Source organism: Microtus oregoni, unplaced genomic scaffold (assembly GCF_018167655.1).
Source record: "Microtus oregoni isolate MIOR12 unplaced genomic scaffold, Mior012 000009F_ref0000495, whole genome shotgun sequence".
NCBI classification, from domain to species: Eukaryota; Metazoa; Chordata; class Mammalia; order Rodentia; family Cricetidae; genus Microtus; species Microtus oregoni.
Window position 1 is genome coordinate 51480118 of NW_024543068.1, and position 25984 is coordinate 51506101.

At 36.2% G+C, this 25984-nt stretch overlaps 1 protein-coding gene across 10 annotated transcripts in view; it reads right to left on the bottom strand.

Annotated features, from left to right (window-relative positions):
- The window catches only part of Dgkb (diacylglycerol kinase beta), a 600883-nt gene that overhangs the window by 376045 nt on the left and 198854 nt on the right, over nucleotides 1-25984 (bottom strand). For 8 of the 10 annotated variants that reach the window (XM_041658354.1, XM_041658352.1, XM_041658353.1 and 5 more), the window contains 2 exons: nucleotides 16930-16965; nucleotides 10124-10240 (listed from right to left, as the gene is read on the bottom strand). In XM_041658354.1, the coding sequence (XP_041514288.1) occupies nucleotides 10124-10240; nucleotides 16930-16965 (153 nt within the window). The remainder of the gene's footprint in view (nucleotides 1-10123; nucleotides 10241-16929; nucleotides 16966-25984) is intronic. The other 2 variants (XM_041658358.1, XM_041658356.1) reach the window with 1 other exon arrangement.

Sequence of the window (25984 nt, forward strand, 5' to 3'; positions counted from 1 at the left end):
TATCATGGGTAAAAGGCTCACAAAGGAACATTCCTTTAAAGAAAGAACAAGAGGCAAGAGAAGAAAACCAAAAGCTGCAGTTTGTGAAACATTCTGTAAACTATCAACCATCAGTCACTGTAAGAGAAACAAGAATCCGGTTACAAATATAATGGCTTCTTTACGAAGAGTTTCCCTAGCTTAAAGCTGGTGTTCCACATGGAATCTGTCTCTTTGGGGGCCTCCATCACACCTAGTGTTCCCGCCCACACCATCTTACCTCGGTACTTTTTTTCTCGTTTTGAAAACAGAGTCCCTGTGGACCATGCCTATTTGCTAAGCAGGGGTCCACTAACTGTTGCTCCCCCTTATAAACGGCATGGGCAGCGATCTCTGACTCTTCTTCAGTGGATCAAGATGGGAAAGCGCTTCCTGCTGGAATTTTAATCTAACAGGAAGTACACATTAACAACACAAGCTCATGGACAAATCTGGACTCTGTAGAGAGGTGGCCGGGAACTCAAACAATACTGGCGCTGTGTTGGTACCTTGACAACATGGGACCATTGTTTTAGGTAGAGTGGCAAAGAAATCTTGTGTCTGATTTCACAATTGATAGGTAGACACCAATAAAAGTATACTGGGTAGAAACACTGTTATTCAAAGAATATTGATATCATGCTTAAATAGAGCTTAGAATAAAAATTAAGACTATTTTAGCAAAAGATTATGAAACCAATAGGATATGTTAAATATTAAGATAGGAAGTAGATTAGGTTATTCTTGATGTAGTGTTTTTTCTCCCCTAGAGATGATTCTTAAATATTTAATGTTACAATTGAAAGCAATCATTTCATTACATCATGCCCTTTCTTGCTGTCTGTTTTAATGGTGCCAGTTTAAATATTCCTTCCTCCAATTCTTCAGTTAAATGGCCTCTTCCTAGTGAGTTTGGGCAAAAAGAAATGTTAAAAGCTTCACATTGGGTAACTGTGGAAAATGAATCAGATAGTCTTAATTTTTCTACTCTAAAACAACTAATTCTGAAGTCAGCCTTTGCATCTGCCTGTGTTTTACTCTTCCTAACAAAAAGCATGAAGATGCTTCTGTCCCATTTAACCTCTAACCGGTTCATCAAGGACAGGAGAGCTGTAGGGTCTGTAGTTACTTCCTGTTCCTCCCTGCAACAAGTGTGCTCAGTTAATGTGAATGAAGTGGCCACTACCATGAAGCCTGGGACCGGATGGTATGAAAAAACTGTCAGTTTTACCCATCAAAAACTACATTGTAGAAACATCAAAGAAAAAACCCTCCCTTTGAAGACTTGCATTCCTTTATGTTCCTTCATATCGCAAGACTGGAACACTTAAAATTATCTTATGCAAAAAAGGAATAATAATATATGTACAATTTATTTTATTTCTAAGTTTCTTTTGAACTAATATTCATTACTTTTAGACATAAGCATTCCAAAATAAGATTGCATATGTGTGTATGTGTGCATGTATGTATACATGTGTGTATGTAGACATATGAGCACATTTATATGAAGGTATGTTTATGTGTGTGTGTTAAATGTCTTCTTCAATCACTTCTTTAACTTATTGTTTGAGACTAAGTCCCTAAGAGCCTGTAGTTCATTGACTGTTAAGGTCTGGAATCTTCCTGTCTCTGTCCCCACATTATTCATAATACAAAAGTACAGTGCTGTTCTCAGATGTTCTAGATGGATACCAGGGTACTGAACTCAAGCCCTCATTCTTGTGTTGCAGCTGCTTTCTAGACGGAGGCATCTCTGTGCTCATAAATGAGAATTTTGAGCAAAGTAATAAAAATTCAAATATTTATGATAATGATTTTTTTTCTCCAAATTACATGGTTATTATTATATCAGATTATATTTAAAATTCACTGGTGTTAATAATTCTTTCGAAATATTTTGAAATGCATTTCTGAGATACTGAAAAATTTACAAGCATAATTATAAATTATAGGCAAGATTGTTAAAAAATTGGTTCCAATTTTCTATACAATTATGAACTAAAAATATATCACAGAAGAGATTATAAAATACATGGTGTTCTGTAAAATAACACAAAATTATATATATGTGTGTGTGTGTGTGTGTGTGTGTGTGTATGTTAGGTGGATGAATCAGTAAAACGCCTTAGAGAAATATAAGAGAACTTGAAGAATTTAGAATAACAATGTTTCACATTCAAGAAAGTAAAATGGCCAAGATGCAAAGACAGAAGTAGCAAGTTTGGTTGCACCATTTCTCCCTACACCACTGTGCTGGTGTGCCATGAGTTACTGTGGGTCTCTGCTCGTTTGATAGAGGCTAACGAACCCAGTATTTCCTGTCCCCTCACCGCTGACAGTGGAGACACAGTGGCTGTGAGCCTCAGGTGTTAAGGGAACATAGAATGTTTGCCAGACCAGAAAAGCCATTCCAGGCAAATCTGGCATATTTTTCTAGGCTCAGGGAGAAAGCTTTAAAATTGTGTTAACCTTTGCTTCTATAAAAAGAAGGCCTATCTGCTTGAGTAAAAGTGGGTGCTAAGTAGACAGAAGTCTTAGTTTTGAGAGCCAAAGACCTGCAGGGCTGTCTAGTCTTTGTCAAGTTTGACAAGTTAAAACATTTTTTTTTTTTTTGCTCTGAGAAAAGGAATGGTAAGAATAGAGTTGAATGATCTTCCCCATCTTATTTTCATCTTAGTGGCTTCTGGTGCTTTCAGAACACGACTGTATTCATATACATACGTGTACAAATATAGATGAGTGTTTAAGATACTGAGCTTCCAATGTCTTGTCAGGTAAGAGAATAAATACCAAGTAGAGAAGCATGCTAATGTCTCCTCTGGTGAAGTGTGCTGGCAGCTGCTATGACTGCATCCCCCTGTCCCCAATTCTCCCAGCACACAGAGAGTACATTCGAGAAGACAGTGAGCAGCTTGCTGCCTCCAAACTCAAAGAAGAGACCTCATAATCAACAAGTTTGCCTGTGCCATGCTCTTGGATACCTCAAACCTCAAGCTGTGGGAGAAAAAAAGTCTCAAGTATAAGCCATAGCTGTCTGCAGCATTGTGTCATTGCAGACCCAGGATTCAAATACAGAATGGGTGGAGCATGTGCTCTCTAAGGGATGAAGAGGACCCACCCTCTCTTTCCTATCCAGCATGGGACATGGAAATTGAGAAGACCTAATGGTGACTTTGAAGATGCCACACACTCAGCACTACTCCTGATAAAAACATGGAGCTGTTCCTATACCCTACCCCTGCACTTCAGTTAAGTGGGACAGAAACAGTGACAGTGATCTTAGCTATGCCACTGTCTTGTTTTTCATTTTTTTTAACTTTCTTATGTGCTGCATAATCTAAGTGAAAGACAAGACCCATGGGGTCTCAGCACAAGATATATATATGGAATTGGGCACAATGAGACACTTCATTTTTTATCAAATGTAATAATACACCTGCTCACTAAGAAAAAAGAAATTAAAAACTTGATAGCAAAACTCTGGAAAAATCTCTATTTTTTCTTCTATAGTGCCCCTGTCAGTCAACATTATGGGCATACTCGTTTTCATTTCCCTGCTTTATAGCTTAGATTGTTGGAGATAAAAGAAGACATGAAAGTATCATTAGATGCGATTTCACCTATTTCATTAATTCAAATTCTGCATCCTGATTTCCAGACATCTGTCCAGTGAAATTATGTTTCTTTAATCACAGAACTCAGTCTAAAGCAACTGATTTCTACTGTAATGTACAGCATATGTACTGATTCTCCACTTGATATGACTGACATATATGAATAAAGTTCATTTAAATTGTACCTAAACTTTATAAGTACTTTTTAATACCTAAAACAATTTCATATTCACAAAAAGAGCTTTTACAGCAAACCACCTAAAAGTACATTGACAAAATTGTGCTTTGTTATTCCACATCAGCATCGCCTACTCAGAAGAAAAATTCTCTTGTATTGATTCAATCTAATAATCAAACTCAGAAGTTAATGTACTTCTGGCTTAGTATGTAAGATTTGCTAATGTCTTTCCTCTCTTCTTTGATCCATCTTCTCCCTTCCTTAGTGTGTTTCTTTACTCTGACAAAAGATCTGGTCTCAGAATCACTATTCAGCAGAGGAAGAGTGAACGTCTTCTCCTCCTCTATCAGGTTCTGAATACTGGCATTGAGATGCATTACCACCACTACCATTTTGTGAAGTGCTGGGTATCCAAGTACTGAACACCAGCTCAGCACTCTGTCAACTGAATCTCATCCTCGACTCTTGAGTAGTTTCTTTGGCATGAAGGATATCGTTAGGAGAATTTGTAAAATAAAAAGGATCTAAGGACTACAAAACAGGTGTGTATCAATTCTTGTATTTATCCTTTAGCAACGGACTTTTTGGAGGTTATAATATAATTACATCATTTCACCCATCCGTTTCCTCATTTTGAACCCTCTCATATATCCTTCCTTCTCCCTTTCCAATTCATGGCCTCTGTTTTATTAGCTGTTATTATAAGCATTACTATATATGAACATGCATACATTTCCTAAATACAACCTGCTCAGTCTGTTCGGTGTTACTTGTATGTTTATTTTCAGGTCTCATCATTTTGTATCAGATAGACGATCAGTGTGCTCTTCCCTAGGGAAGACTATTTCTCCCCCTGTCAGCATTCCTTAATTCCCCAAAGATTTTGTGTAGGGTTGAGGCCCCTGGGCCTTCTGTTATTAATTTTCAAATGCCTATTGTTATTGTCCCTGTTCAGCTCATGCTGCCAGCGATCATGTTAGTGGCAAGCTATAGGTGTACTACTGTCATTAGGAGACAACACAATCTTTTTTTTTTTATTAAAGATTTCTGCCTCCCATTTCCCTCTCCCTTCCCCAATCAAGTCCCCCTCCCTCGTCAGCCCAAAGAGCAATCAGGGTTCCCTGACCTGTGGGAAGTCCAAGGACCACCCACCTATATCCAGGTCTAGTAAGGTGAGCATCCAAACTGCCTATGCTCCCACAAAGCCAGTAAGTGCAGTAGAATCAAAAACCCATTGCCATTGTTCTTGAGTTCTCAGTAGTTATCATTGTCCGCTACGTTCAGAGAGTCCGGTTTTATCCCATGCTTTTTCAGACCCAGGCCAGCTGGCCTTGGTGAGTTCCCGATAGAACATCCCCATTGTCTCAGTGTGTGGGTGCACGCCTCGCGGTCCTGAGTTCCTTGCTCGTGCTCTCTCTCCTGCTCCTGATTTTGACCTTGAGATTTCAGTCCGGTGATCCAATGTGGGTCTCTGTCTCTGTCTCCTTTCATCGCCTGATGAAGGTTAATATTCAGGAGAATGCCTATATGTTTTTTTTTGGGGGGGGTTCACCTTCTTATTTAGCTTCTCTAGGATCACTAATTATAGGCTCAATGTCCTTTATTTATGGCTAGAAACCAAATATGAGTGAGTACATCCCATGTTCCTCTTTTTGGGTCTGGCTTACCTCAATCAGGATAGTGTTTTCTATTTCAGTCCATTTGCATGCAAAATTCAAGAAGTCATTGTTTTTTACTGCTGAGTAGTACTCTAATATGTATATATTCCATACTATCTTCATCCATTCTTCCATTGAAGAGCATCTAGGTTGTTTCCAGGTTCTGGCTATTACAAACACAATCTTTTTTTTTAATGATTTTATTTATTATGTATACAACAGTCTGCCTCTCTATATGCCTGCAGGCCAGAAAAGAGTGCCAGATCTCATTACAGATGGTTTTGAGCCACCATGTGGTTGCTGGGAATTGAACTCAGGACCTCTGGAAGAACAGTCAGTGCTCTTAACCGCTAAGCCACCTCTCCAGACCACAAACACAATCTTAAAGAAAACTACTGAATCCTCTTGTTTCTAACCTTTCCCTACCCCTTCTTCAGCAATTTCCCCTGGAGTTAAACTGGTTGCAGGTCCAGTTCAGCATCTCCCTACAGAGGTCCCTGCCTTCAGTGGTCTCATTTTATTTGATCTTCCTGAATACCGTCAGACATGTATTACTTCAAAGTCCATACTCATTTTTTCCCCAATTTGTCTATTTCCTTGTTGGTCTATTTATTTGGTTTATATTCTTTGGCATCAGGAATTTCTCATCAACCACAATCACCCAAGGTCTTCAACATCTCAGTGGATGTCAACTCTTCCATTTTAGTCACTGCCAATTCCATATAAACTATCCCTTTAGTCCTCATTTTACCAGTTTGATTCTGTTCTCAAAACATTCTCTACCTACAAAGCTCAGCGGTGAGCCTTGAATCCTGCAGCGTTTCATTGCTCCTGGAAGTTGTGCATTGGCGGGCCAATTCTCTAATAAACTAATCTTAACAGGAGTGAGCCTTTTAAAATATACTGTAAAGTCACACCATTTATGCTCACATCCAAAGGCAACGTGCTCAAGAAAGCTTTACAGGACTTAGAACACCTAGTGCCTGTTACTTCTCTGAAGTACCATCTACAACGTTCTCTGTTGACTCTTTCTCTCTAGCCTTCAGGATGTCGTTTTAAAGCATAGTGGATATATTCTGCACAGTGCCTAGAAATGTCCATTTCCCATAGATCCAAATGGCTAATGATCCTGCCAATTTGAATTAGTTCTCCATATATTACCTTCTGGCCCTCTTCTTTAACTATATACGACTTCAAATTTTTGATCTGATATTGTCTTACTTAGCTCTGTCTTCTGTATTATTTATAATATAACATACGTATGGAGAGATAAACTCAGTTAAAAAGTTACAGTTTTTTTTTTCAAGATATGACGTCTCTGCATAGTCCTGGCTGTCCTGGAATTCACTGTAAAAGAGGCTAGACTTGAACTCAGAGAGCTCCCTGCCTCTGCCTTCTGATGCTGTGATTAAAGGCATATGCCACTGTCGCCCTGAAATCTGATGAAAAGTTATAGTTCTTAAAACTATAGAAGAATAACCTTCTACATAAACAGGGAATTAGAATGACTATAAAGAACCACTAAGAGTCAGTGAGATTAGGGCATTATACAACCTGATCAAAGAAATGAACTGTCTTGTATACATGCTAAGTAGTGTCATAGTACACGTATTCATGTTTAGTTTATTTGTGATTACGAAGCATAAAGTTAGAAAGTTAATAGGGTAAATGAATTGTCTGGAAGAACACACCAGTTGGAATTTAGATATTAAGTATTATGGTCTCTTTGCCACAGAATTGAAATCTTAAGAGCTGGATTCTTTCATTCTACAGTCATGCTTTTATTCAGAAATATACATAATATTTAGGATCAAGATAAATACCTCATAATAAAGTTTAACCAATTGTTGTTTGTCCTTATTTGTTCACACATTGGATTATCCTCGTTATTATTAAAGTTCTTGCATGTTAAAACTGACATTACCATTCCATTTGATACTGTGTTTGAAGAGTAAACCTACGGTGTGGCAATGACAAAGACAGAGTGCCAAGCCACTGCTATCTGAAGTCCCCTAGGACTTGGGTTAATTAATGAGACTCATCCTAGGGTTATGCATGATCTATTACTTCCTCTAATTAGAAATAATAATCCTGATCATTATACTGGTTAGCTGAAAAGGAGGAAGATGAATGTGCCTAACTATGATTAATCTTCTTTACGCAGTGTAGATCTCCCCTGTCAATGAGTTACCTGCAAACTGGGCTGCAACTCAATGCTTTTCCATGGATAGGCTTTTTGAAGCTGGCAGAAAATTAATTTTCTGCTATATATTTTTACCTTATCTCAAAAACAATAATTATATTGTTTCAAAAATGATAAGTCACCACAATATACTTTCTGTTTTGCATAAAATAATTAAGGTTTGCTTCCATTTTTCCGTTCTTTTTAAAACCATGTGAGTTCCCACATCCGAGAAGAACTCAATTATATACAGGATAATATATGAATTTAAACTAAAATATTTTTGAAACATGCAGTTTTATTTATTTGCAACTGTTTTGTCTAAATTCATGTCTGCATTTACCAAGTTACAACTTGGACTGATAATTTCACATGTCATCCTTGTTATGAAGAGTTATTATTACCTTAGAACCAAGTGTAAAACTGTTTATCATCTGTGTTTTAATATGATTGTCCCTGTTCATAGAAGGCTGAAAGTTAAATACTTCAGCTTTGTCTCAAATAAATATTAAAATATAGCTTACATTATATAAATAATATATAATACATTTATTACACATAAAATATTTAATATAACACATAAACATTAAAATATAGTATATCACTGCATCATATAAACCTAGAATGCCGCACACACCATGGAATTCTTGCATTATGAGAATGTTCAAATTTGACTATTTAATCAGAGAGCACAGACATTATCGTTCTAGTGAAGAAATTACTTTTGTCAGACTTAATACAAAATAAAAATGCATGAAAGAGCATAGTGCTCAGACGTTCACCACTTACTTATAGGAGTAGAACACACAGAATCTGAGTAAAGCATTCCTCAGTTAGACCTGGCCCTACCACTGACTAATGGCAGGGACTTGGGAAGTTTTCCGATTTAGAGCATGAAAACAACAGTTTCTAAAATGGCAACAAGTAGTATGATGGCCCCATGTTCATGTTAATTGAGAGAATTATGAAATAGATTTAAACTATGCAAATATATGTAAAATAGTGCCCTAGTTCTTGTGTTCTCTTAAATATTAGCAAATGATCCATGCTTGTTTTTCATGAGGAGAAATATGTACATAAGCATGCATTAAATACACTTCAATTTGCAAACTGAGATTTCAGACAGAAACCCAGAATGATTAAAAATTTAAACTAATCAGTCTATAATTTTTATATTAGATTTAAGTTTTATTTGTGCTTGGCAAAAGCCTATGGGATCACACAGTAAATTTTTGCTATCAAAATTGTGGACAGATTTCAAATTTGAAATGAGTCACATGAGATATTATTAAACACATGGATATGATTTCCAAAAATGACTCTCAGACATAGTCTTTCATAATTGAATATTATATACATGAATATAATAACTTTTGTTTAAAATTTCATTTTACATTTACATTTAATTACTCAGGAAAGTTCCTATTTGTAATATATCTTATTAGATTGCAAAAATTAACTCATTGTCAATAGGTAAGCAATGATTAAGTGCCATGAACTTTTCGACATTCTAATTCAAGGAATTATTAGACAGATTATGCTTACTCTTAACTGTGCTACTTAAGAGATATGAAGTATGTGATACTTAGTATCACAGATAAATTAGCAATTATATAAGATACTATCATTAACTAAATCTGATTAAAATTCATATGTATTAGAATCACAAGTGCTGTATGCAAATGTATGCCACGGTCATCCATGAGGTCAGCAGTTGCTAACAAGCCTGAAATTTCCAGTACATTAAGAAAAGAAGAAAATATAATTCAGAGAAGCACATAGGTGAAAAAATGAAATAATCTCACAGTTACAAACATTAAAATGTTGGTGGATAGAATGAATTTTTTATGTCTAAGGACATAGCTATAATTTATAAATTTGTAAAATATGTCAACAACTTCTCTTTGTCTAAACTAGAAACATGTATGATCTTTGAGTTTAATTTAAGATGTAGAAATATGGATATATGCACTTGATACCCTCATTTTTATTATTTTATTTAAAAGAAAAATTTTCACACACAATGTATATCTTCTTTCCTAACAGCATAACTTCACAATCAACTCTTCAAAATCAGACCCATACAACATATGTGTATGTGTGTATACATATGCATGTGTATGTGTGATGTGTGTGTGATTATAACTGGATAGAGACATACAATATGTGTAAATAACACATGTACAAACTAAATTTATATATTAGTTCTAACTTTCAGATTCACAGATTTCTTGCCAATTTTGTTTTAAGTGGAGATAGCATTATAAATGATTAATCTATCCAGAATGTCATTCTGTCAATCAAGTACAAGAATGACATTTTGTTAAATTAGTAGTGAGCTTTCTAAAGAAGTCTACTGAGATAATATACATGATGAAAGAATGTGTTGATAACTGAACATATGCCCTTCTCAGAATATGAAAGTAACAAATATGACTGTTACCGTGATTTGGCCTTTGGAAACCCTTACCTGCAAACCTTGTCCATCCATAGTAACAGAGTTAGCTCTTTGCATTTTGTTCTTGTCTGTCACTTTGTTTGGCTGCTGAGAGCTGCCCTTTTCCTTTTTAGCTGTTGACTGCCTTTCCTGATAAAAAGAAAAATATATAAAACATATTTGATAAATTATATTAAAAATTAAAAGGCAGAAATGGTTTGATAAAGGGGGTCTTTTAAAAGATCGTGATTATAAACTTGAGCCCAAATAACTAACCTGGAATGTGTTGTGAAAAGTACAAAAACTTTTTCTTTCTACCAAATCAATATATTCCATAGCAATATGATCAAAATATTATATCATCGTTAAAGAAATATGGGGAAGAAATTAAAATTATAATGATGCAGAGGTAACCAGTATCAGAAGTATAGGAGAACTATTATATGTGAGAATTTATTACTTTCATTAGCAGTAGAATAGATTAAAATTTAAAGATTTTTATAAGTATTAAAATAGTACTTATAAATACATTGAAAATTATTTCTAAATTAATGATGGATTTTGAAGCTACTATGTACATTAAAGATTGTACGTATTGGGAAATTAAGTTTCTGTTCCTTCTACTTCTTTGTTACCATAACAAATTCAAAGGACATGTACACACACACATAGTGTGTGTGAATGTATAAACAGAGTAGGAATTGCTTGTTTCTTTCCTCTGATCTCTCTTTTTATTCTTTTAAAACCAATCAGTAATTTCCCCCCACTCAGTTTTTATTCAGATCATCAATAAACTTCTCATTGATACATCGAATGACATTCTCCTCTACGTAAACACAGCGGTGACAGAATGAATGTCTTCCGACTTCTTGAGCTCATGCCCCACTCTGTTTGAGGACACCGATCGTCCTATCTCTAAAGACTTCACTATGTGTTGTCCCAGTCTCATTTGCTTATTCTTTATCCTCCTTGAGATCTCTAATAAGTCCCTTCCTTGGCCTAATCATCTTGACAGCATATACTTGTTTCCAAAGTAACTTCATTCCATCCCAAGCCTTTCAACATCACTTTTATGAAGATGTCTAAAAGCACAACCTCAAACCATGTGTCATCCCAAATATTAGCTCTTATACTCAAATGTCCTTTCAGTATCTCTCTCTCTGTGTATCTAAAACACTTAGCATTCCTTGAGCAACTACACACTACCCATCAAGGACTTAAACAAGTAAAATACTATCACTATCATTTTTTTCTCCTATTTTTTTGTAATTATCTCCTAGCGGATCAACATCCTTTTATCCTTGACTTCCCATAGTCAAGACTCTACAGTCTGACACACGCTTTCTGCTCTGTGCAGTGGCACTGCATCCTTATTGTTCCTGGTTAACAGTAACCACCCTTCTAATTCATGACTTCTGCAACTGCTTTTCACTCTCTGGAAAAAAGTGACTTTGAATAGCCTCGGCATTCTGGTCTTAGACCTGATAGTAAAGAGGCTTCCCTATTCCTTTACGCTTTGTTTCAATACTAATTTTATAGTTGTCAAGTTTTAATCAAAGTCCCATATAGAAGAGAACATTTTCCTACTGATAAACACAGACTTTAATCACTGCCTGATAATAACCAATATAAACAGATAAAGAACTGAGTAAGAAATAAGATTTAAACACTAAAGTTTCTAAAGTTTATTAACCAGTGCATTTAGAATTATTGGGCAATATCTAGTTTCAATAAGTAACAATCTGCTAGCTGATAAGTAATGTCTGGCCATGGGCACTTTACTAGTTGACTGCCCATGTACCTTCTATTACTTTCCCATGTATATGTCATATTAGCTCCAGATACTTACTAATGTGGGATTTCACTTTTGTAATTTGGAAAGACATTCTTATGTAGCTTTAAATACAATGTTCTTTTTATCTTTGAAGTAAATAAAGGATATATATTTGTCCTTGTATACATATATATTAGAATATATATGTTACATTTTTTGCATTAAAATACTAATCAATGTAGTTAACTGACCTTGCAAATTGACTGAGTGTATTTCTGGTACAACTAAAAGTGGATGGGGTATTATGATTCCTCTCATTCAAATTCTTATGCTGCCTTTTCATGTAATGAAAATGCTGTTTTTTTATAAGCATAACTTCTGTGAAAGTTACAGTAATTCTGATTACTTTTGTAAATTTCTTTCCAATGCTTAAACGTTACAGATTTACCAACAGGTAGTTCTCAACAATACAATGTGTACGAAGACTCCATTATGGGGTAAGATGAGAAATTGGGAAGCGTGGGTAGAATTACTCCTCTGCTACTTAGACATTACATCATCCTGAGCTCCTATACAGAACCAGGACGGCGTCACTCAGAGTTGTCTAGATTTACTAGGAAAAAAGTCTGTAAATTCTTGAGCACGGTACTTAGTTAGAGTATGTGCCCTAACAACTCAAAGTAAAAATAAATTAAAATAGTGTGCTTCCCCTTCAGGAGCACGCTGGTATTGCTATTAAAAAGTCCAAATGGTTTAAAGACCTTAATATAAATCTGACTATGCTAAATCTGATAGAAGAGAAAGTGGGAAATAGCCTTCAATGCATGGGCACAGGAGACCACTTTCTAAATATAACCCCAGTAGCACAGGCACTGAGAGTAACAACAAATAATTGGGACCTCCTGAAACTGAGAAGCTTCTGTAAAGCAAAGGACACGGTCAATAAGACAAAACGGCAGCCTACTGAATGGGAAAAGAGCTTCACTAACCCCATATCAGACAAAGACTGGGTTTGACTTTTAAACTGCAGTTTCATTTTTTTTTCAGCTTTTTGAGCTGTAAACCATAAATTAAGACAAATATCCTTCTGTCAGATAAATTCTCCTAGATAATAAAATGTGGTAAAAATTACTGCTTTAGTCAATAGAAATTATTCAAACATTGAAAAGAAGTACTCTAAAAGTCCATGAAAGAATATAGAACATTTAAGCACAACGTGGAAAATAAAGTTATTGATATTTGAGCATTTTCAAATATCAACTACCTGTCTTTGCTATTCAGACATTTGAAACACAAAATTCAATGTTTGTGTTTCTCAGACTCCAGTCACAGAACAAATCTTTGCATGGGAATGTATTGTATTCGAATTCCCAGAGAATAATCATCATAATAAGCAGAGCACAAAAACCAGGCAACACTCACAGAAAACAAAATGATGGAATAAATGAAATAAAAAGACCTCGCTTTATATATATATATGCTCTACAAACATGCCTCTTCTGTCCCATGCTGATTCTAAGAGGCGAAGTGTTTGTTCCTGGGTGAAAACTGCTGCCTCTAAAGAGATGTTCATGACAATAACCAAGCCCGCCGCTATCGATTGCTCCACAGCTATGAGCAATGAGGGATGATTACCTCCAGCGGGAGTCTCTCCTTTCTGTGCAATCTCAGCATGAAAGACAGGCAACCGCACTTCACTTGGCTTCATACAAAGCCACAAAGAGGAGCGGTCTGCAGTTAGCAGCAGCCATGACTTGGGTCTCAGACCTTGCCAAAATGCAAGTAGTCTGCATGGGGTTACGGCCCCTTCCGAGACTGCAGCAAGGCTACAAAAAGTCACCCAGAAAAGCAGTGGTCTTAACCCATCTTTGCATACGCGCGTTTACCGTATTTAAGGACTCCTCTCCATACATCAGGGCTCACAAATTTAACAGCTTGGAGACACTAATCAGTTCCAAAAAAAACACCACAGCTGTATCCGGCTTTGTGAGAAACCTATTCTACAGATTAACTATTTTACTGGCCAGGATTACCCCCAAAGAAACCAAAGCCTTGAAGTCTATCAGGAATCCTTGGAACTTATAGCAAAATTTAGTTGATTGCTGCAAGTCTTAATTAAAATTAATTACAAAAGCACAAATTAAAGGAATGGTATAAAGTCTAATGATATCAGTCTCTTATTAAATTCTTAAATTTTAGGTTTATTTCTTTAATTTTATGTGTATGAGTGATTTTACTCATGTGTGTGTGTGTGTGTGTGTGTATGTACACAACACATGTGTGCCTGTAGAGGTCATTTGAAGGAGTCAGAAAAGGGTGTCAGATCCCATGGAACTAGTGTTACAGAGGGTTTGTGAGCTGCCGTGTGGATACTGGGAATGGAACCTAGGCTCTCTGTAAGAGAACATGCTTCTAACCACTTAACTGTCTTTCCTGCCCCCACGTCTTAAACAATCATTTCATTCATAAAAGTAACTCTGGATAAAGGCATATGTATTGGATTTAGAGCCCAAATCCATGCATTGTTGCTTGTAATTATGCAAGCTTTAACCTGCTATTCCCCACAGCAGCCACCATCTATACTACCTTCGAAGTGGGAGGATTTCTCACAGGATAAGCAGGGAAAATGGAGACACTGCTATTGGTCTAAAACAACAACTGAATACGTGGCAGTAATTTGAGAGAACGAAGAAAGCCTTACTAGCCGCTGTCGCTAAGTTCATCACATCTTGCTGAAACCCTGCACTGTACTAGAAGGTGATGCGAGAAGCACTTGTGGTCCTCTCATTGCTTATTAAGTCCTAAGAACTTGGGATAATTGCGGTATGATATTGGGTATCCTTGGGGAGATAGGACACAAATTCAAAGACACTGCAGCTTCCTTTAAAGTAGCTCTAGGCAATACTCATGCCCAAACATGAAGGCATGTTGTATGTTGTGAACTAGATATGTTGGGTTCAATTACTTCACGCAAGGTTTGTATATCACTCCTAGATAACTTCAAAGATACATAATAAGTACAGTATTTCCATTAAATAAATCCTAAGTGGAAAGAAGAAACTTAAAGAATAGAAGTAACTATGTCTAAGTAGTCTAATTTTTACTTTATGCTAACATATGACAACACAATTACAAAATAATACCATGGTGTGTATAATGTAAAATTATTATACAGGCTTACACATCTTTTTGTAAGGATGCTGACTTCTGGGTACAGCCTTCCATCTACACTTTCAGAATCTTAAAGCTGGGGGACACAGCTCATGTATGTTCACCCTCAATGTTCTGTTAACTAACTTTAAAGTTTAGTACATTGATCTTATGATATTCTCAATATAGTTTGCCAGTTTTAAGTAAACTTTCTTATTTTCTGAAAAAGTAGAATTCTTACCATTTCAAATTTATAATATAATTGATATGTTTGTTGCTATAAAAATAGCTTGAAGGCTTTGGATAGAAACAATTTTGGAAACTTTGTGCATAGGATTGGGGATGTTCAAATTAAATGTATGTATGGAAGTGGGGGTGTTCCAATTCTGTGTTTGTATGATATTGGGATTTTCCAATTACATGTATGTATGGAAGTGGGGGTGTTCCAATTATGTGTATGTATGAGAGTACAATGTTGCAGTTAAATGTATGCATGGAAGTGCGGGTGTTCCAGTTATGTGTAGACACAACTCTATTATGGGAATTCAAAATAAAGAAATTATCCTACAGATGCCTTGAATTTTTACAATATTTGAAAATAACAGAATGACACGTGAAAAGACTGCGATATTCAAGAAATGCCATGTGTCAGTGATTTCAAGACTGTTTCAAAGGAAAGTCCTGGGTCCTTTGTAAAAGGTGTAACCACTTATTTATAGTTTAAAAGTTAAATGATTGCCGGGTGGTGGTGGCACATGCCTATAATCCCAGCACTCAGGAGGCAAAGGCAGGTGGAACTCTGTGAGTTCAAGGTCAGGCTGGTCTAAAAAGTGAGTTCCAGGACAGTCAGTGCTACACAGAGAAACTCTGTATCAAAAAACAACAACAAAATGTTATATGTACATTTCTTTGTGTTCTTTTAATATTTTAAATGTGTGGTCAGTTAACCTGTTAGAAGTCTTTCACAGAATAGAACACAAGGATGCAAGGGAGTGAGCATGTATGTGCATTTGTGCATTCCCCCATGCACACATCATACCTGGGTTTAAGGATATTTTAGAACAAAATGGATGAAAATAAAATATATTTTGGGGGTTAGTGAAAAACTAAAATTTGTAAAGAACATTGTATCCTACACTGAAAATAAAAGATAATTTAAAAAAGAGTTTAATAAACACAATACATAATATTCTGTTTCCTAAAACTGAAATAGCATGTCGGAATAACAGGTATATTGATTTTAGTTTTTCAATCAATTGTCCTGAATTATAAATTGTGGCAAATATGGGTGGGTACATTTTAAATAAACAAAACCACATGATGAAGACTTTGGTTTGTTGTCACTTGCTAGACCTACAGCAAGGCAGGGATAAAGGCATTTACTTTTGACTACATACTATTCTAATGAAGTTGTGTGCAAAGCCATATGCTGCATAAAACTTCCTTAGACATTGTTTTGAAGAGATGACTGCTTCTAAAGGAGCAAAGAATTCTCAGCACATCATTGTCAAATGCTATGTAATGATGTTCTCAAAGAGTTGAAGTAATTTGTACTTTTAGCCATGTCCTTCTATTGATATTGAGAATTTCACATGTGAATACAAAGCACAGTGGTCATATTCTTTGCAAAGAAACTTTTAAGTTTTCGCTAAATGTATTATGACATATACTTTTTGATATTCCTAATTTTTGTCACAAATAGAAATTGAAAAGTATTTAAGACTATCCCATAATTGAGAGTACAAAGAATTTTACTTCCAATATTGAAATGTTGACAAATACAGAATTAACATCATTGCATTAATTTTAAAGTGTTAACATCATGTAATATTTGGAATCAGTGATAATATCCCTTACATCAATATATGATGATCATGACTTTTAGTTGTAACAGTTGTAAAATTTCCTTACATACCTCAGGAACAGAAGCTCCTGCCGTGGGCATAGTCTGCTGAAAAAGAGAAGTTTATATAAAAGCCGAAAAACCAAAACTGAAAATAGAGCACCTATGATATCACCACACACCATATATCTGAGAATAGAACAGAACACCTATATTATTACCACACACAATATATCTGGGAATAGAACACCTATGATGTCACCACACACAATATATCTGGGAATAGAACACCTATGATGTCACCACACACCGTATATCTGGGAATAAAACACCTATGATGTCACCGTACACCATATATCTGTGGGCTCCATGAACTGGAACTACAGTCTCTTCATGGATTTTTTTTTGTTTTCCTAGATTAAATAAATGGACATCTTTTTGTCAGGCAAGTAATACTCAAAGCAAAATATGTTAGATGTGAAGTGACTTACCCAAAGATGACTTTATTTATTCAGACTACACTGGTGAACATTCCTGCCAAGTATACACACTTCCACTGCCTTTGTGCATGTACATATAATTTTGCAGTGATATTTTATTAATATCAATTTATTATTATCTTAATCAGCTTCTAGGTTTAGAAAAAGGAATGGCTGTATACAAAGGGAAAAGAAATATTGAGCTTTGTTTTCATGGTGACTTAAAGTTCTGAACCCCAAATGGGGAAATAGAGGTAAGTGCTGGAAAAGAAATGCGGAGATAGTTGGTGGTGGAGAGAGACAAATGAACTAGTTACCATGAACATTTGGATGAGGTAGAGCCTACACAGGCACTTCCACCATTGTGCTGATGCCTTGCAAATACTGAGAATTAAGAAACACAACAGTGTAGGTAACCTCACAGGGGTCTGCATGCAAGAACCTACAGGTACCACAAGAAAGCACAGATGTGAGAGAAAAATCTAAGATCGAAAGTAAAACACAAAAGGTATCTATTACGTTTGTAAAAAAATAATAGTTAAGGCATAAAAGCAAGCAAACCAATTATTGTAGAACGGACTCAAACCTTTCTGTCACTTCGCTACCACTTGCCTAGATTTACTATTTTATGGATATCAATATGGGGGCTTTCTCTTCCTCAGATCTGCAGGGTTGTTAGCCCGTCACTGCTATGGACTGAGCACATAGCATATGTGTAGGCTGGGCAGCGAGATGTGGAGGTGGAGACACCGAGGAAGCTGTTGAACCTCTCTGAGCTGGGATAGCGTAACTAAGGATGAGGATGAGGAGCAGACAAAACTGAGGCCTACCTCAGGTCAGATGGCATCAGTACCTAGACAGGAAGCCACCAGCCCTGAGGGCTTTGCCAGGTGGTACTCTGCCTCCTGAGAGACATTTGTTGAAGAATGAAAAAGATGAAAATTTCGTGTCTGTGAGCATCCTTCCAACCAGAATGAATAGGTATAGGGATGGCTATTAAATTATCATGTCACTAGCCACCTCTTCTTGAACTACATTAAGGTCTCAGGCAGAAAAAAAATCAGTTGCTACTTCTCAAAACACAAATTCAGATATCACATTACTGCTTTTCTCCTCTTCTGTACATACTTTTAAATATTGAAGATGAAAAGAATAAATGTTTTAGTTTTGAAAATTATCTAGAGTATATAATTCTCAGTGTAATATATTTTTAATTAGAATTAATACAGGAACTGTATATTTTTATTTAATCAATGAGAGATGTGACTACAGAGGAATGTGATTGATTTTATTTAATCAGTATCTTTTTAATATTAAATAGAATACACAGAACAGATAATTAGTTTAAAAGATGCATTTGCCTTCAGGGCACTTATTAAGTTCAATTTAATATTGAAGAAATTTTAAAATCCTATTATTCTTAAGTACGTATTAGGATATTTCTTGCCTTTGTATTTTCTAATATGTAATCATTTTAAATTGACAATTTAATCCAAATTGTCACAGAACAAAGAGAAATCTTTAGTGGAGATTATTGGAGGTTTTAGTTAATATTATAGGGACGCAGTACTCACATTTAAAGAGTCATCATTTATTTCAAGACTAAAGTAAAATTATCAAAATTAGGCCTACACTTATGTATGAAAATTCATAATTTTAGGAAGGTGCTTTTACATTTGAGATCTCATTTGACTCTCTTATTGAACCAAGCAAACCTATTTTCAGATTATGAGCAACAGTTTAAAATAAAATTAAATGATTAGCATCCAAAATTAAGAGTTAGAAACTCATTTTGCCAGCCAATGCTCTCAGTATTCAAATAACAGAAAAATAATTTTACGACACTGGAGCTTAAGATATAGCTCAGTCGTCATGAAGTTGCCTAGGACACTATAGTCCAGGTTTGGTTCTCAGTACAGTACACATGCATGCATGTGAATACATGCACACACACACACGCGCATGCATGCACACACACTCTTGGGCATGAATGTCCAAACATGCACATGCAAGCACACACACATGGACTCCCAGATGCATGCACACAATACACACACGCATGCACACAAATGTGCACATGCACTCACGTGTGTGCACACACATGCACACCCACATACACAAAGAGATGAGAAAAGCAACAGAGACAAACACACATACACATAAACACACACATATACACACACAGAGAGAGACAGAGAAAGACACATACACATAAATATGTAAACAAGTGTCTACTTTCTGCATGACCAAAAATAAAATATCTTTAAATGTTAATGAAAAATTCAAAATATGAAGGAAAACCAAATAAAGCACTGTTAAAGGTCAATTCGGATGAATTCAACACACTTTTTTCCTGCAGTGGTATTCTGAAAGTGCACACACACACACACAAAAAGCTATTTTAAACTGTGTGCTTTCTCTTATACGCAAGCATATATCTCTGACATTAAAAATGAGTGGTAAGAGTATTTTTAATAAAAGGAAAAATAAAAATATAAAAGAAAAGGAAAATGAGTATAAAGAAAAAATTTTGCTCCTAAAGGGGCACACAGTCTTAGCTAAAAGGGTCAAGTTACGTTTTCCTCAACATTTAAAATGAAACATAATGAGGCATAGCTAGGCTATAATAAAAAAATACATTTTAGTTTTTCATGAACTTTCTTTTCTTATTCCAGTTTCATAATTTAAGCTTTATATTTTTGGGGGCTCTTCATATGTAGACTCAGACACACAGCCATAACACTATTTTTTAAAAGGTTGTTCTATTGCTACTAGTACCTTTAGTAACGTCCAGGTCAATATACCATCTGAGCCCAAAAGACAATAAATTATTTTTATTCTCTATAAATACTGTTACAACCAATTAAAATGTAAGTATCAAACAAAGCCTTTAGAATTCATAAATAGTAGAGGAATTTTTCCCTTCTATTTAAAGTAGATTTTTTTTCAAGCCCTATATCCTGATTATGGATTCCCCTCCTTCTGCTCCTCTCAGTATTTCCCCAGCTCCCCTCCCATCCTGCATCCCTTCTTTCTCTCTCTTGTTTGAAGACAAATAGGCAACTAAAGAACAATAATACAAATAAAACAAAAGCAAATGAGAATGGGACAAAAGAAAAAAGTAAAAGGAAAGAGCCAATGAGAAAGCACAAGGAAGGCATCCAGATGCAGAACCACTCACGTCTGCACACACACAAATCTGATAAACACACGTGAGTTGGAAAACAATGTATACTCACAACGATTGTAAGGTGAAAATAAAAAATCCCTGGCCAAGCATTATAAGACAAAAGAAATTCCAAAAAAATGCCAATGAGCTTGTTGCTTGTTGGCATCGGCTGCTGGGCATGGGCTTGTATAACCCGTGCAATGCCACTGGCAAACACGACAGAGCCACTGGCCAAGAGAGAGTCTCTTGCACAATCACTCTCTACCAAAGTTGATTTCATAAGCTTGTATTAACAGAAATTTAATGACAACATTATTTTACTTGTGCTGGGGACATCAGTTGGAGGAAAACCTTGTCCTGCAAATGTATGGATCTAAACTCCATCCCTAGAATCCACGTAAAATGGCCGGAATGGTCATTTCAGGTTCCCTATCCTCAGCTGCCCAAGGAACTAACTGGGGACATTGCCGTGGGCTCCTAGAAGCCACTCTAGGTTCAAGTCTCTTGCCAACCCCAGGGTGGCTCCCTTAACTAAGAATTGTGTTTCCGTGCTCCCCTGTCCAACCTGCCTTTATCCCAATCATCCTTATAGCAATACTGACGAATATCTTGCATATCACCATAGAACCTTCATCTGGTGATGGATGGAGATAGAGACAGAGACCCTCACTGGAGCACTGGACTAAGCTCCCAAGGTCCCAATGAGGAACAGAAGGAGGGAGAACATGAGCAAGGAAGTCGGGACCATGAGGGGTGCACCCACCCACTGAGACAGTGGAGCTGATCTATTGGGAGCTCACCAAGGCCAGCTGGACTGTGACTGAAAAAGCTTGGGATAGGGCCGAACTCTCTGAACATGATGAACAATGAGGGCTGATGAGAAGCCAAGGACAATGGCACGGGGTTTTGATCCTACTTAATGTGCTGGCTTTGTGGGAGCCTAGCCAGTTTGGATGTTCACCTTCCTAGATATGGACGGAGGGGGGAGGACCTAGGACTTACCACAGGGCAGGGAACCCTGACTGCTCTTTGGACTGGAGAGGGAGGGGGAGAAGGGTGGGAGGACAGGGAGAAGGGTGGGAGGAGGGGGGAGGGAATTGGGAGGCTGGGAGGAGGCAGAAACTTGTTTTTTTTTTCCTTTTCTCAATAATATATATATATATATATATATATATATATATATATATATATATATATATATATAATAGCCGGAATGGTAGCATATGATTTTAATGTCAGCCCCAGTATGGTGGAGACAGGAAAACGCCGAGGCTTAACTGACCAAGCGGCCTAGCATACTTGGCAATCTCTAGGCAAGTAAACACTTTGCCTAAAAAAATATTTCTCCCTAAAAGCAAGACACAAGTAACATTATATGAACTGAGCCGATGGTATTTAGGAACGTATCTTCATATACATGTTCTTGTATGCAGACACTAACAGACAGACTGTGTATTGAAGGAGAAAGGCAGGAGTACTTAAGAGGGTTTGAAGGGAGGAAAAGCAAAGGAGTAATGATAAATTACAAACTCATTCTTTTAAAAATGAAAAATAATTTCTACATATTTTACTCTTAATTGAGTTTCATTTTATTTTGATCTCAGTGTCTTTCATTGTTCTATGTTCTCACCATGTATCTTGAAATATTCTAATAAAATTTTAATTTAAAAAGACTCCCAAAAACACATTTGCACCAACACACACTACACACACACACACACACACACACACACACACACACACACACAGATGGCTTTGACAGTGATTACTATTTCTTCTATTAATAAGTATATAAGAGCAGCACATTTATGTTTGATGCAAACATCTACATATATAAAAACTAAGTCTACTGGAAGAGAAAGAATGAATAACTCAAAGCAAGAAGAGAGAGAAGGGAATCAACCTTCCAAAAGCTAAAATACCAGATTAATACCTATACATATGTTACCCATAATATAGCTATAATGTTGTCTGTTATGTCTGCTGTTCCTCTTCAAAAATCATGGCTAGTTCTAAAATTCTCTCCCTGTATATTCAGTTTAATACTGCTCCCCAGGGTCAGTACAGATAATGAAAGAATATTGATAATAATATTTACAGTCAGGGCTTAGTTTTCCTTTTCATCATCAGAGCATATGATAGAATGCGTTCTGATCTTTTGTCCATCTGAACACCCACTGATCTCATGCCAGAACATTTTCTAACCAGGTTAAAGTCTAGCTCTGCATTCACTTTAGGTACAATTGAATTGAGTCAAAAATTTACACTGACTGCCAGTCAACCTTATCATGAACTTTCATTATGTGCTTGTAATTAATTGGGCCCAGCGAACAATATCAGTACTGAGTTATAGCCTCTTTTCCCCTGACCATATAATTAGAATATAATTACCCACAGGATATCAGGATGATGCGGAACCTTTCCTCTAAATGCACCCTCATTAGGAAATAAGTCTCAATGTACATTTATTCAATCAGTGTGAATTAATTAAAATGTTACTGAAATAAAAGAGGGTAGCAATAAAGAGTGGCTGGCATCTATTAAGAGACTACCACTTGAGATCTGCATGCACAGTTTATGTTCAAAGCCATTTAGTATGAGGAGGAACTTTGGCATGTAGTCTGAGCTACAAGCACTGAACAATGAAATCTGACTAAAGAAATGCGTGCGTATCTTTGTGTTTGAAAAGCATTTATAGACAGTGCCTAAAATATTTTTGAAGTTTGGGTAAGTCGCTAATTAAACCATTGTCTCCTGAAGATTCCATCAAGGTGTTGGCATGAACCTGAGTATATATGGTACACAAAATCACTTTAATTTTAAAGCATCTAGAAAACTAGTTTTTATCCCCTATACCCATTTACAAATATGGATATTCGAATGAATATTTGGACTTGTAAATCTTATGATATAATAATTGAAAATTACCAGACTTAGAAAAGTACAAACTATTTTTGTCTTTTAATAAAGTACTCCAAATCACTTAACCTAGCTTAAGCTATTTCAATACCATATTTTCTTTAAGCTGAACATATGTATCCACCTAAGAATATACTCCTTTTTAAACGATGCATATTATATCATACCACACATTCAGATTATATAAAACATGGTAAAAATAGTAAATGCATAAGGAAACTGAGGGACATGTGACGCTTCCCACAAAAAAGTGTGAATTCCTATGAAAATAATCTACCTACAACCTATTTGTTCATATTTCACTAATAGATGGATTACGGTCCATTTTGATAAAATTGTGGAAAATAAATAAATGATCCTTATATACAAGGACATATATTGGAACATTTCAAAGATCTATATTATGCATATTCAAATTAATATATTCATTTTCAAGCTTTTATATCTTAAAAATTGTACTTAGAAATAGATTTTGTAAAACTTAGTTTTGTTATTAGAATTTGACCTTCATTCTTAAAAAACAGACATACACTGCCTTTGAGTGGAAATTTTTTAACACTAGGATAAAATACTATTTTCCATATTCTTTGTAGGAGTAAACTCTAATCGGTTTGTAAATACTTTATTTTTCAAGATATCAAGATATTCTATAACATTGTATGTGTGCATTTGTGTATATGTGTATGCGTATGAATATGTTAGCGATCCATGCTTTGCATATATTCTAGCATATGCTACACCCAAACATTAGATACATCTTTTCGGAAAATAAGCAATGAAATGGGTGCTGGAACAACTCCATAAACAAGCAGGTAGAGGCATGTTCTAGTTTTAACATGAAAGTTGTTTTTAATATTTCAATAATATAATGTGCATGCAACCATATTTTTTCATAGCATGTTTGGAGAAGAAAAATTATAATGAAAGGAATATGGTGAATGATCTAGATGGAGCATGGAAGAAGAGTCTTCCTAAAATGTCATACTCCACAGGGGAGTTAGAAAGGATCTCTAGTAAAGCTCCCTGGTAGCCCAATGCAGATCTGTGGCTTCCTGCAGGAAACACCTACACCTAGTATGGAAGCCACTGAGAGCTCCCAGCCCTGTTTTCTGGAGAATCAGCCTTTGTTTACAGGAACATATTCTTCCCGAAATGCCTCTGGTTTCAGAGATCACTTCCATGATGTATTGAAATAGTCAGAATGGTCTGACCCTGAACTTCAGGCAGTTGAGAGTAAGTCAGTGATGTTACTTTTTATCCCAAATTCTCTAGTGGTGTTTTAGGAAGGCTAATTTTCCCTCAGAGCACATTCCAGATAACTTTAGGCTGTGTGTCTACTCCGCTGCTCTTTTCAAATGTTTTTTTTTTTTCTTCTTTCCCTCTGAAGGGATTTCCATTCCTCCACATTCACATACAGCCAGATCCCTGTTTCAGGTTAAACTCCTGTGCCACCTTGCCTCCACAATTCAAATTGATTTAATAAGAATCACAAGAATTTTCAAAGTAGGTAGGAAGAATAATGTGGACTGAGAAGGAAGAAAGACAAACATTTGAGGTTCTATACATCTGAGAATGCTTGAAGCAGATTACTGTGCAAACACAAGAGACTCTTCTGCATACAAGACACGATAGCTGTTCTTCCAGGGTAGACTCTCAAGCACACAATTGAACTGAAAAGAAAATTGAATGACTAATGGTTTTTGTTTATTTCTCTTTCAAATTACAGTGTAAATAAAAAAAATTGTGATAGGTGTAAAAATATCAGAAAAAAAATAGTCATAGAAAGAGGGAAGGCAGAGAATGCTAGAATGAGAAAAGGGAGGCTCATGGTCATGGTAAATTCCAGGAGTACAGAAGAAGAAATAATCAGAGGAAATAATTTGAAAACCACTTGTGGATGGTACACAATAAACATACCATAGACAATTAGAGAATGTGTGTGTGCAGCCTTCCTTCAGGGTTTGTGTAACTCAGGGCAATGAAGCTAGGGTTGCCACAACTCTTGAGAGGGTTTCTTGGGGTTTCTCTTAGCAGGGCAACCACCATGGCAAAAAGAGGCTAGGGGAGGACAAGGGTCACTTTATTTTACAGCTCTCGTGACACTTTCCGTCTCTGAAGAAAGCCAGAACAAGAACTCCAAGCCTAAACTTGGGTAGTGGACTGAAACAGAGACCACAGAAGAGCTCTGCGTGCTGCCTTGCTCATCATGGCTTGCTAATCCTGCTTTCTTACACAACTAAGGACCACTTCTGTAGGCTGGGCCCTCACATATCAATCCCTAATTAAGAAAATATTCCACAGGCTTTCCCACAGGCCATACTGATAGGGAGATCTCATTTGAGGCTGCATCTTCCCAAATAACCCTAGCTAGCTCTTGTCAACTGGAAACACCAAGCTAAAGAAACAAACTAACACCAACTAAACAGGAAAAAGATGAGGAAGAGAAGGGAGACCTTCAAGTAACCGGTTTTATCATCTAGATTTGACCTCAAGAAGTGGGCCTAAAGGACCCAACAGAATCACCGTACTTCCTGGGTAAACAGCAACACAGTATGATCTA